Source organism: Asterias amurensis, chromosome 14 (assembly GCF_032118995.1).
Source record: "Asterias amurensis chromosome 14, ASM3211899v1".
In the NCBI taxonomy this organism is placed as follows: Eukaryota; Metazoa; Echinodermata; class Asteroidea; order Forcipulatida; family Asteriidae; genus Asterias; species Asterias amurensis.
The window spans coordinates 1339960-1354032 of NC_092661.1; the positions used below are offsets into that span (position 1 = coordinate 1339960).

At 39.7% G+C, this 14073-nt stretch overlaps 2 protein-coding genes across 6 annotated transcripts in view; one reads left to right on the forward strand and one right to left on the reverse strand.

The window, feature by feature from the left end:
- Window positions 1-10255, reverse strand: part of LOC139946747 (protein DOP1A-like) — a 45293-nt gene extending 35038 nt beyond the window's left edge. For 3 of the 5 annotated variants that reach the window (XM_071944414.1, XM_071944415.1, XM_071944413.1), the window contains exons 1-3: window positions 5479-6084; window positions 1676-1815; window positions 854-1209 (exon numbers count right to left, since the gene is read on the reverse strand). In XM_071944414.1, the coding sequence (XP_071800515.1) occupies window positions 854-1209; window positions 1676-1815; window positions 5479-5587 (605 nt within the window). In that variant the 5' untranslated portion in view covers window positions 5588-6084. Of the gene's footprint in view, window positions 1-853; window positions 1210-1675; window positions 1816-3199; window positions 3320-5478; window positions 6085-10089 lie in introns of those variants that run through there. The other 2 variants (XM_071944416.1, XM_071944417.1) reach the window with 2 other exon arrangements.
- Window positions 10256-10556: 301 nt separating this feature from the next.
- On the forward strand, window positions 10557-13601 carry LOC139947566 (UDP-GalNAc:beta-1,3-N-acetylgalactosaminyltransferase 2-like). Its single transcript, XM_071945509.1, has one exon. The coding sequence runs from the start codon at window positions 10874-10876 to the stop codon at window positions 12455-12457; it is 1584 nt and encodes a 527-aa protein (XP_071801610.1). The 5' UTR covers window positions 10557-10873; the 3' UTR covers window positions 12458-13601.
- Window positions 13602-14073: the final 472 nt, after the last annotated feature.

A 14073-nucleotide genomic window follows, 5' to 3' on the forward strand; every position in this document is an offset into this window, starting at 1 on the left:
GTCAATTACAAAGAATTTCGCGGTAAGCAGTGCTATGAAACTGGCAGGGGGTGAGACCTATATCCGTGTACTACCCATGTACATGTATGACATGTATGAGTGCAAAGTGTGACAGCTTGCGAGAGCGAAAGCTTGCGGGTACAAAGCCTGCTCGTAAACATGGTTTTGAAAGCCCTACTCTGCAATCTGGGGTGTTCCATCTAGTTTCATTTTCATTTTCTTATCAATTTGATATAAATTAAAGGAAATTGGAAAACAAAATTGGTTGGGGTTTAAAAAAACAACAGAGAAATCACATCCCTGAATGGGCCGAGAAAAGAATTCATCTGTTATGTAACGCATGTAAAAGAACCCAGTGCACTTATCGAAAAGAGAAGGGGTTCGCCCCGGAGTTCCTGGTCCCATCGGCAGCAAATTGCGCCACAGCACCTTGTAAAGCATTACATGGTGCTATCAGAACTAGGTCTCATAATTCAAATGTAGTCCCACATCACGCAGGAAATACTGTATGTTACAGCGCCAGGAGCGTCAGTGAGTGACGGCAAAGATTATAGAGCGCCGTAGGTGCAAGATGCGGAACTGAAGTTTTATCTATTGCTGGAACGTGAAATACGCATGGGCGCCGTTTCAGCAAGTGAATGTTTTGTTTTCCATTGATATGAATGGTCATTGTCTGCAGTGATCTGCACTAATCTATTGTTGTATCAAAAGAGTTACTTGCCGAAAGGCGTCCAGTGGGATTTCACATTTCAGCCCGAGTTCCGCATCTTGCGCTTCCGGCGCTCTATGTGGTGACAGACATGTGCGCTATATAAGAAGCCACAATTATTATTATTATTATTATAATAGTTACCTTTCAGCGTGATCGGATCCTTCTTCGAGTCCAGGCATGATACCCTGCAGCAACCCAGTCAGGCATGGCTTCAGGTGCTCTCCAAGTGGCAAGTAGTGCTCCTCATATAGGTGCAGCAGTTTAGGCTTCACCGCCATGGCCGCACTCCCCAACAACGGGAACAACCCCGCACTGTAGATGAACATATCTTGGCAGAGCTGCTTGGGGCCGATGGTTTTGAAGATGAGATCGTAGGTCTCTAAGGCCTTGAGGTGTACCCCACTGGGCAGGGCGGGGTGGGTGCATTGCGCTAGGCGTTTGCCGATCAGCAGTCGTTTGGGAATCACAGAGTAGCGGGATGAGTTACTCTGGAGGACCTGATTGATCAAAGACAAAAACAAGATCAGTAAAGTTGACTTCTAGCATGTACGGTGTTTCTAGCAGAGTGTAGGTTCGAGGTTCATGTCCCAATCTTGACACCTGTGTCCTTAAGTAAGACTCTCTTAAACCATGCTGCTTTGCCCTTCAGATTAGACCTAAAACCGTTGGTCCCATGTGTCGTGTAACGCATGTAAAAGAACCCAGTGCACTTATCCAAAAGAGAAAGGTTTCGCCCCGGTGTTCCTAGTTTGATTGGCAGCATAATGCGCCACAGCACCTTGTAAACCAATACATGTATGTTAAGAGTAGGTCTAATAATTCAAACGTAGTCCAACTTACATGTACCGTGCAGGAAAATACTGAATGTTAAAGCACCAGGAGCATCACTGAGGGATGGTAAGTGTCTATAAGAAGCCACTATTATTAAGTCAACTGTTTGGACTCTTGAAGTGACTGACTCACCTTAATAAGTTTTGCAAGCGCTGAGATCAGGTCGGCCCACTCGCTGGAATACTCAAAACCTTTGAGTGCTTTGTCTACTGCTGTGGCATACGCCTTAAACTTTGGATCCGTCATCAACTCATTCTCGTCTAAATTCATGGCTAAGGGAGAATCAAGAAGAAACAAATTATCAGTTAAAACTCTTAGAGAGCGTGATGTTTTTCACGGGTAACATCTGAAGGATGATTTCTGCAGTCTGGCCTGATACTTCACGGAGGCAACACGGTGATTGCCTTGATGAACCCTGGTCATTGCCTTTGTGCCCTTAATATGCTCTGCAGTAGAAACTTATAATTTCCTCATAGGGTGAATTTACCAAGGAGATGCCTTCAAAAATGAAGTATACAGGCCTGTGCAGTGGATGTTATTATCATGATACAAGTAGAAGGGCTTCCTTCGATTTGACTTGACTTGAGCAAAGATGACTCAAGTATGACTTGACTTGACTTGAGCAAAATGACTTGTGAGTTGACTTGACTTGAACAAAATGACTTGTGACTTGACTTGACTTGTGCAAAGACGGCGCTTGTGAGTAGACTTGACTTTAACAAAAAATGATTTGTGACTTGACTTCACTTTTAGCAAAATTGCTTTGTGACTTGACTTTACAAGCAAGAAGAGTTTTGACTTGACTTGACTTGAGCAAAAATGCTTTATGCTGCAGTGTGGTTGTATTTAAATGAATGTAGTGTGTCTACATGATCTATTTGGTTTGCGGTAACACCAAGTGATTTGCTACATGTACAAGGTACAGATTTGTTCTTTTGAGAATGATCTGAATCTGAGATTTTGACGATGTACGTACATGGTACAGGGTTTGAAACTTTGCATGGTGGAAATACGATAGTAAACTGGTAAGGTTTGCCATAACACCATTATGATAATCCCTAAATGAGTTGGGGTGAAACCAACAGCTCTTTTCAGAACCACCCCAACTCACTACGAGATTATCATTACATTGTGTTACCGCAAACCTTTTACTAAATCGATGTACATGGGGTAAATGCATATTTTGAAATGTTCGAGTATGACGCATGTTTAGAAATGGACATGATGGAATGCAAGTTGCACGGTTAAGTAAAGGCCTGAAATTACACAGAGACCATGTAATGTAGGACATACATGTAGCTACTGTTACCCTGGGCCCACCACAAGATATTTCCTGAGAATTTTGTTTAGTAGCAAAGGCCAAATAAAGATAAAAACATGTCCAACATTCACACCTGCTTCCTTTTAAGAAGTCGTTTCTTTTTTATTAAACTTTTTCTTTTTAAATTGAAACATTTTTTTTTTTTTCATTTCCATTCAAAAAGGAGACATGAACGATCTCCATAGACTTTAAGCTTTTCAAATGGAAGTTTGTTTTGTAAAAGAAATATGAATAGCCTTGCCTTCTCAAAAGTGTACCTGTACATGTAGTAATTCCAGGCCTAGTGTTAGTAATAAAGGGGAAAAAAGGGCATAAAATGTGAGATTTGTACGTACAGTTGGCAATATTAGACCATACCGGATACATTGTATTCAACTTGGTTGTTATTTGTGTTCAATATGAACGATCCAGGAGTAAAGATGCCACAAAGACAGTGGATTTAGGGAGCTTCTTTCCTGCGATAAAAAGCACAGTTTCATCGTTAAGCCTTAAAGGCAGTGGACACTATTGGTAATTACTCAAAATAATTATTGGCATAAAACCTTACTTGGTGACGAGTAATGGGGCGAGGTTGATGGTATAAAACATTGTGAGAAACGGCTCCCTCTGAAGTGCCATAGTTTTCGAGAAAGAAGTAATTTTCCACAAGATTGATTTTGAGACCTCAGTATTAGAACTTGAGGTCTCGAAATCAACCATCTAAACGCACACAACTTTGTGTGACAAGGCTTATTTTTCTTTCATTATTATCTCGCAACTTCAATGACCGATTGAGCTCAAATTTTCACAGGTTTGTTATTTTATGCAATATAATGTTGAAATACACAAACTGTGAAGGCTAGTCTTTGACAATTACCAATAGTGTCCACTGCCTTTAAATGTAGGCTAATATTTTACAATGGATAGGCCCTATCTTGATGCAATGTCTGGGTTGTTTAATTGTTCAAGAACTACTCATGAAATAGTGTTAATCTCACTGTACGTGTAGGTCACCACATTATGTGTGCACAGGTGGCCTCTGATCATACATTTCAACCCCCATGATGCTACGTGCATGTGTATACCATGAACAAACCTGTACTTTTTCTCCTCTTCATGTATTACTGAATGAATACACAATTGCCCCGTGGTGGTGTCATTGTCAAGATATAAAAGTACACCATAGTTCACAAACCCTGCAAGTCATACAAATAACCCAAGGGTTGATATTGTACTACCTGTACACACATTCCTCATCCATGTAAAAGGGCAAGAAACTTTTCCCATCAACTGCCTATTGTACATGTACCAGCATGACCAGGGTGGATTTCACAAAGAGTTAGGACTAGTCTTATCTCAAGTTCGGACCAGTTACTTTTCTTTACTTAGGGCTACCCATGCAATTTGTATATCTCCTAGGACTAGTCCTAAGTTAGGACTAGTCCTAACTCTTTGTGAAATCGACCCCAGGCCTGGTACTTCACAGCGGCAATGGAGGCGATTGTCGCCCACTGGTCATTGCCTTGGTGCCCTTAAAACAGTAGAAATTTGCAATTTCCCCATGAGTGTCTGATATGCATGTCGGTGCCCTTTAACCAAGAAGAAAGTGCCTCGTTGCCCTTATTACCCATTCAAACACAAAGCACACAGGCATGACAGGTCTGGTGTACATGAATGTGCATCTCTACATACGTACAGATTGGAAAATCAGCAATGTTAGGGCCTATTGGTAACACAAAGGACTCTTGTCTGCTTGTACAAGAAGTTTTCGGCAACAAACCAAACTGCCAGGACATACATACTTCTCAAAGCCAACATGTGGTGCCATGATGCTGGGGCCTATCATTGCCTATAGCCCAGATCCAATCTGAGCCCAGCAGGCAGCAAAACCACATCCCTGATACCTGCCCCTAAAAACAGCTTCTAAGATCGACTGTCTAGCCAGCAATGTCCAGGGGGAGGCCATACCCAACTTCAAGAAGACTTGAGAAAATATCACATGGCAACATTTTTACCAGTGTACAAGAGTATAAAAAATAAGTTGATTTGCAAACTGCTTTAAGCAAGACATTCAAATAAAGATTAAGAAATTAGTGGCCTGACATTACGAATCTAGCAGAGTCTTTCGAGAAGGCCAACACAACACACCTAACCAGATGTCTAACAAAAGCAGTCAAGTGGAAAAAGATGATAGAGACGAAAGCTCGCAGAGACCCTGGGATGATTTGGATGGACAAAGAAGAGGGCCAAACAAAAAGGGGGTGATGGTTGGGGCTTGTTTGACCCAGTCATGACTCATGCCAGTGACATATGTAGGCTAAACTGTGAACAATAAACAACAGTGTCCAGTGCCTTTAAAATTTCAGCCTGAGTCGCCTGAGTTACCTCCATGGTTGCATCTTGCACCTGCAGCAGCATACAATATTTGCTGTATCAACACTGATCAATAAATAATGTACATAATTGAATCAGTTGTTCCAATCTAACTTGCAAATCGGCTTATTTCGTGCCTAGTAAAAGTATATACCCTGCTGTACATAATTTAATACTTCACATATTCTGTTAATAAAAAAAAATTAATTCACTGTAAACTACAGCGCAGCGCAGAATATTAATACAAGTATTAAGTCCTGACCTTTGGAATCCCCACGGCCACGATCCTTGCTTTGGAAACGATCTTTGCTTTCCGCTACCATCAATAATTTGTGCTGCAGAATCAACCCACTGGTGTAAACATCTGCCATGATGGTGTCATTAGTAAACAAGAGAGGACGATGGCAAAATGACAAGTACCGTAGGTGTGACCATCAGTCATGTCAGTTAATAGAATGCGAGGCAGGTGCCAGCGTCACTCAGTAATTTGTGAATCAACACAGAACTGCGTACTTCGATTTAAGCACATTAGTGATTTATGGTGGTGGATGATAATTGTCTGCAGGCACGCCAGCAGAAAATCAGTTTTTACATTTTCCTTCAATCTTGAAGTTCTCCTGACTGTCACAAATGTACAGTACTTGGAACATCCAGAGTTGTACTCTCAGGTTTTGGCCTTGGTGCCCTTTCAAAAATCTCAGTTCCCACTGAATGGCACTTTGCAAATTGAGCAAATTACTGATTTATGACGGTGGGTGATTTGTCTGCAGGCCAGTAGGAAATCAGTTTGTAGATGCTCACTTCAATCTTCAATTTCGCCTGACAGTGACACACACTGCTACAAATTAACAGTTACTTTGAACATCTAGAGTTGTCAGCTCGGGTTTTGGCCTTGGTGCCCTTTCAAAAATCTCAGTTCCCCACTGAATGGCACTTTGCAAATGGAGCACATTTCTGATTTATAAATGATGGTGGGTGATTTGTCTGCAGGCCAGTAGGAAATCAGTTTGTGCATGCTCCTTCAATCTTGAAGTTCTCCTGACAGTGACACACACTGGTACAAATGTACGGTTACTATGAACATCCAGAGTTGTAAGCTGCCCTTCAAAAATCTCAGTTGCCACTGAATGGCACTTTGATAATTGAGCGCATTACTGATTTATGATGGTGGGTGATTTGTCTGCAGGCCAGCAGGAAATCAGTTTGTAGATGCTCCTTCAATCTTCAATTTCGCCTGACAGTGACACACACTGCTACAAATTAACAGTTACTTTGAACATCTAGAGTTGTCAGCTCGGGTTTTGGCCTTGGTGCCCTTTCAAAAATCTCAGTTCCCACTGAATGGCACTTTGCAAATTGAGCACTACTGATTTATAAATGATGGTGGTGATTCGTCCAGGGCACTGCAGGAAATCTGTTTGTGCAAGCTCCTTCATTCTTAAAGTTCTCCTGACAGTGACACACACTGCTACAAATGTACAGTTACTTTGAACATCTAGAGTTGTCAGCTCAGGTTTTGGCCTTGGTGCCCTTTCAAAAGTCTTCTATAGATTTCCCACTGAGTTGCCATTTGCAAAATGAGCATATTACTGACTATGGTGCGTTTGATTTGTCCAGGCAAGGAAATCAGCTACGAAATTCAGTCTTCAATTTCTCCCGACACACACTGTTGCTAATGTCATCCAGTCGTACAGTACATTATAAATGTATTGGCCTTGTAGGGCATGGCTTTGAAATCCTTCCACAACATGCATACAATCCAATCAGGCAAATGCTGCAACCAGGCTTCATGATATAAAACCACTCGAGGTGTTTTTATGAGACACTATCGTCATAAACCTGGGCATGTCTCTGGAAAAAATTGTAAACATGGTGTGGGGCACACCAGTACAAGTCACCAGTAGGTATTCACAGTACCAGCATTTTTATCATGCCATTTGATTAATGAAAACAAGGCCATAACCAGCGTATTTCTGTAAACCACAGATTTATACTCACTGAGCATGTAGGCCTATTTTATATTTTATGAAGAATCTCTGGTTATGAGAATCTTTGGCTCACACACATGTGACACCACTCTTTATAATACATGTTTTTTGGGTAATGAAACCACTTGGTATGCCTTGTATCTTCATCACTGTAGTTTGCTAGCCTTCAGGAGGAGACCTGTAAACAAGGGTGCTTGCTACGTATGTAAACAAGAAACACCAAGGTTAACCCTTACTCTTAGTTTTTGGGTTACAACAATAATGTTTCTGGTAAGGCCAAATAAAAATAAAAACATGTTTAGCATCCCCGCTTGCTTCCTTTATAGAGGCTGCCTCCTTTTTTTTAACAACATTTTTAATAGAAAAAAGGCATATTTTAACGACTAGCAAACAATTTGTTTTAAACAGCCAGCTGTTCGTCTTTTTTTGGCCTAATGAAACCAACATTTCCTCATTATAGGGAACTTAATCACTGATGTACATATCATGTACATGAAGCTCACAAGCCCAAGGAAACCTGTGAACAAGTGTGCTTGCTACAAAATTAATGTATGTGGACCAGAAACACCAGGGTTAACCGCTACTCTTAGATTTTGAGGCTATTTATTTATTTATTTAGTTACTTATTTTTTTTTTTACTTATTTATTTATTTATTTTTTTTTTTTTTTTTTTTTTTTTTATTCTGGTAATAAAACCAAGGATGCCACATAAGTGAACTAAATCACTGTACATGTAATAATAATGGGCATTTATAATCCGCCGGTATCCATCTAAAGATGCTCATGGCGCAGCTTGCAAGCCTGATGAAACCTGTAGACAAGGGTGCTTGCTATGGGAATCAGAATCACTAGGATTAACCCCTACAATAATGTAGATTTTGAGGTTCCTGTATAATAGGCTAAATTTCCGGTCCTACTAAAAGCCGACAACAAGCCGACAACGCCGACAACAAGCCCAGAGCGCCGCCAACACGCCGCCAACACGTTTTAAATACCTCAAAAATGGCAAATAAACCATATACATTTTAGAACTATATGTGTTCTGTAATATAAACGTAAAGTTAATGTAAAAACTTCACAAAAAGTGTGAATTTTTAACCAGAAAAAAACTTCACTTGCACGGAAAGCGGTCGGACGCCATCTTGGCTTAAAAACCGTGTTTGGACCAGACCATTATGATACGGGTAGATTTAGCACTTGTCAACAACAGAGGGCGGGCTTTATGTGAAGACCTTCACTGCAGTGTGCACAGTGCATGACGCCCGCCCTCTATTGCTAAGTTTGACTCACCCGCATCATAAATGAACTGGTCCAAACACGGCGTCCGACCGTTCTCCGTGAACGTTAAGTTTTTTTTCTGGTTAAAAATTCACACTTTTCGTGAAGTTTTTCCATTAAATTTATGTTTACATTACAAAACACATATAGTTCTAAAATGTATATGGTTTATTTGCCATTTTTGAGGTATTTAAAACTTGTTGGCGGCGTGTTGGCTGCGCTATAGACTTGTTGTCGGCGTTGTCGGCTTGTTGTCGGCTTTTAGTAGGACCCCTAAATTTCTGGTGATAAGACCAGGGATGCCTCAAGAAGTGAAATTTTAGCTTGCAAGCCTGAGAAAACCTGTAAACAAGGGAGCTTGCTTTTAAATGTATCTGAACCAGAAACACCGGGGTTAATCTCTACTCTTAGATTTTAAGGATATTATTATAACTTTTATTATATATTTCTGGTATTGAAAACAAGGATGCCTCATAAGTGAACTAAATAACTGAGTGAACATGTAGCTATCGACATCCTAAGGAGTAAGCAATGGTGCTTGGTACATGTACAAAAAACTACAATGTACATGAACCAGAAACTTTGGTCTGGGGTTATGTCGGTCGTTTTAATTGTCAAGATTGTACAACAATTCAGAATCATAGTCATACCTAGTGATAGTATTTTTGTTAAAGCCATTGGACACTTTCGGTGAACAGTATTTTCCAAAGGCCCACACTTCGTGTATCACAATTTATATATAAAATAACTAACCTGTGAAAATTTAGGCTCAATCGGTCATCGGAGTCAGGAGAAAATAACGGGGAAACCCACTCTTGTTTCCGCACTTTTCGCCGTGTCATGACATGTGTTTACAGTAAATCCGTAATTCTCGCTATCGAGAATTGATAACTGTTTTAATGTTTTCTCAAAAAGTAAAGCATTTCATGGAATAATATTTCAAGAGAAGTCTTTCACCATTACCTTCTGTTTATTTATTTGTAAATCTGTGAACTTGTTTTTTTGTTTCTGTTCCGAAAGTGTATAATGGCTTTAAACCAATTCTTGTTTTCATTCAAAAACAATAAATAATTCCAATAATAATAATTAATAATAATAGTTGTATAAAATACAATCAACAAACAAAATGATAATAAAAAAGTAAACAACATTTCTTAGTCTTAAACAAAAACTTAAAAAGTTGATCCGAGTTGAAACCAAAATAATGGAATATAAGTTATAACAAACAAAATGAAGAAAACAACACTAGAATAATTAACTTTTTTTATACAAAATCCTTAATCCAAAACAAAACTCAAAAGCGAACATTTTTACCCCCACCCGCCCCCCCCCCACCCCTTCCCAAAAAAAAACCAATAATCAATATTGAAATATGACTTGGTTTTTCAAAATAGAAAAGTGGCCATGTAATTGTATGGAACTTTGTAAAATAAAACAATTGAACGTTTATGTCGCACTGAATGCCTTTTAGCACAAACCACTCCTAATAATATTCCACAGGCGCTAAACAGCATGCAAACTTGAGTCAGTGTCAATGGTCAAGTCACAATACACACGCAATGCAAAAATAAAATTACAACATAAAATTACAAATGGTTTATACTCACTGTTTCTGTTACTTGAAGGCGGATATCCTCACATGCAGACTGAAAAGAAATGGGCTTCAATATAAAACAAATATTGTGAAATATTGAGGGTATCTCTAAGCAGGGAACGTGTCAATATTTAGCCAATGTCATCTGACTCTGACGACAGGACAAGTCGCCATTTCGGTTGTTGTCTCTGTTTTTCCGATTGAGGGCGCTGTTACTTTTTTTAATGGACAACTTTTTCTAAAAAAGAACAAAAAAATGGGCAGGGCGTGTCAACTTTTTGATTGCTCAATATTTTCCTACATGGTTCAATATGAGTTGAAAAAATCTATTGCTCGATTTAATGGAGATAATCCTTACTACTCATTCAGTAATTTATAGTTAAAAAAAACAAGTTGCAAAAGAAAAAAATTTGAAAAAAAACAGACCTTAGACTAGCGCCCTCTCTTGATAACAAAAAATGTCAACAATCATGGCGGCGCCCATACGTCCATCCAGCAGGTGACTGTAGTGTTGGTAAACAACAACAATGAACAGTGTGTTGATACACACGTGACGATTTGTGGTTCTTTTGGAACTCACCATGTGCGACCACGAATTTCAACAATCATGGCGGCGCCCATCCAGCTGACTGTGTGTTTCTTACTGTAAAAAGTGTAAACAAAAATGAACTACGAAGTGAGGAAAATGAAAGAATGAACATCACTGTCACAATGATTGATGATGATACAGTGTTTTGATAGAACATGGAGTTTCTACCTCGGATAGAAACACACACATTTGAACGATAGTCATATAAATGTTTGCCACACATATTTATTTACATTTGATTTTAACAATGTTTAAATATTCTGTGGTCATTTGTGTGATGGCTGCGGCTTTGACAGCAGTTCTGTACCACAACATTGTTAACGTGCGATTCCCCACTCTACTGGAAGAAGAAGCAGCAACAGACTCGCAGCATAGCATCGCAATCGGGGTGTTGTCTGCAAGAGGAAACGACGCTCAACGACAAGCCCTGAGAGAAACATGGGCAGGATACATCACTAACCACACCAAGCTTCGGGACCAAGTTATTGTTAAATTCATCGTTGGCAACGAGGGCTGTGATGTCCCACGGGAGTTTCTTGAAGACCCGTATTCTTGCAGATCTATAGCGCTCAACGCAAGTGGAATGGACCTTGCCTCAGAGATGGTTGCGTTTAACATCACAAAAACGTCGTCGGCAAAGACATGCCATCAAGATTCGGAGGTCTTAAATGCGGAATACTACGGACTTGACTTCACTATGAATTACCCAGTTGTTATCAAGAAACTTGGTTTACATGACGCGATGGCGCTGTACAAGGAGAAATGCACTGTTACACTCTATGATACATGGAGCAAAGATCAGATTATTCAGGTCAATTTCTCTACACGTGACTCAGGAACGACGGAGGACAGCATAATGTTTAAAAATGTGGAGGAATACCTCTTCCCTAAAGACTTTCATGGGACAATTGTCGTTGGACCGATTCGTCAATACAATCCGGCACTTTTAGGAGTTGGTGCTAATAATAAGCAACACACATTTGTCATGCCCAATAACACCAACATTTTGGCGATTAAACCATTTCAACGAAAAGCTAAGACTGACGACTTTCCCGAGGAGATAAGTTTCCCCAACTTTCATTTTTTTCCTGGAAATTTTGTTTTTGAACTGTACCAGCCTGAAGAAGTGGAAACATTAATAGCCTCTAAAGGCCAAGCTGAGGAACTTCTTTTGGAAAGTAATCAGAAAGAGACGCAATCTCTCCGTGATGAGCAGCAGGAGTTCGGTGACCTCCTTCTGGTGGACGAAATCGACGTGTATCGCAACATCCCAAATAAAATGCTTCAGTTTTTCCACTGGGTCATAAGAACTTCTGCTGCGAAATTTATCATCAAAACGGACGATGATTGTTTCATGAACATCGATAACATCATGGCTACCTTAGAAGACGTGGAAATTTCAGCACAAAGTCGCTCATGGTGGGGAAGTTTTCGAACTAATTGGCCCTTAGATCTACTCGGAAAATGGGCAGAGCACGACTATCCAGCTCCAGTGTACCCGGCCTTTGCTTGTGGGTCTGGCAATCTTTTGACTCGCGACTTAGTTCAGTGGATAGTTAACAACTCAAAAGTCTTACATGCATACCAGGGGGAAGATGTATCAATAGGAATTTGGCTTGCGTCTATTTTACCTTCATACGTCAATGACAGACGATGGGCTTGTGATGCAATTTGTCATCGAGATGTATTTGTTTTACCCGAACAATCACCTGAACAACTGAGAGCAGTTTGGCGCAACTGGATACAGTGCAAGGACCCATGCGCTTGTCATAATGACAAAACTCAAAACTGAAACACTTACTCGAATGATCGAATGTCTAATCTTCAACCAGTCCCATCCAAATTCCAACCAAACAACCCAATATTGAATTAGAAATGACAAATAAAGTGTTACAAATATGAATTAAATATCAATCATTTAATTGCAACTCATTTGTCTCTTTGAGTATAGTAATACATTTGTGCATTATGTGCAGTATTTACAAGTTTACTGGACTGTGGACACCTTTGGTAATTACTCAAAATAAAAATAAAAGTTTCACAGATTTGTTATATAAATGTTGGGATACACCAAAATGAGAATACTGGTCTTTAACATTAATTACCAAACGTGTCCAGTGCCTTTAATTAAGGATCCTGTTTACTTAAAGACAATGGACACTATTGGTATTGTCAAAGACAAGTCTCACTTGGTGTATCTCAACATATGCATAAAATAACAAACCTGTGAAACTTTGAGCTCAATTGGTCATCGAATTGCGAGATAATATTTGAAAGAAAAAACACCCTTGTCACACGAAGTTGTGTGCTTTCAGATGCTTGATTTCGAGACCTCAAATTGTAAACTTGAGGCCTCGAAATCAAATTCGTGGAAAATTACTTCTTTCTCGAAAACTACTCAACTTCAGAGGGAGCCGTTTCTCACAATGTTATATACTACCAACCTCTCCTTGTTACCATGTAAGGTTTTATGATAATAACTATTTTGAGTAATTACCAATAGTGTCCACTGCCTTTAAAGGGAAGGTACACATTTGGTAATTACTCAAACCAAATATTAACTTAAAAACTGACTTGGTAATGAGCATTGAAGAGCTGTTGATAGTACATGTATAAAACATTGTGAGAAACGGCTCCCTCTGAAGTAACGTAGTTTTTGAGAAAGAGCTAATTTCTCATTAAAATATTAAAAGACTTCTAGCTAGAAGTCTTTTATTCCTATCTGAAAGCACACAAAATCATCCAACAAGGGTGGTTTTTCTTTCAGCATTTTCTCGCAACTTTGATGACCAATTGAGCCCAAATTTTCACAGGCTTGTTCTTTTATGGTTACGGTGGGATACCAAACGTGTTCAGTGCCTTTAACATAATTTTAATTTTGCACAAAACGGAAGTTAAGAAAGTACACGATTTATTTATAATCCACTTAATCTCAGGACTGCTCAGTTCTTTTTGTTGCCGGCTTGTAAGTTCGTCTCTCCTGACCTCTGCCCCTTCCACGACCCCGTCCACGACCTCTTCCACGTCCTTGATCACGTTCTGCAAAGCCCATCATAGCTACTTCATGCTGCATTGCACTCACAATATTCACGTCATCTGGGATCTGTACATATCGGATCTGTTGTCCCTGTACGAAAAAATGATCCAATTCGGAGTTCTTGCCATTTTGGTGCGTGAAGCAAACGTTGCTCATCTGAACATTCATGAATCCGTCAACGTTAACAATTCGTCCCTTGGCGAAGCTTTCGTTGCGTAGTTCCACGGTTGTGACTCGACCAATCAGTGCATGAAGTAGACAAGTGAGTGAATTGCCAGCTTTGAATTTTTCTCGTATGGACAGCATTGTTTTCCACTCCACTTGATTTACAGATTTATATGTCACACGAGGGCAGTAGAGTGATGTAACCC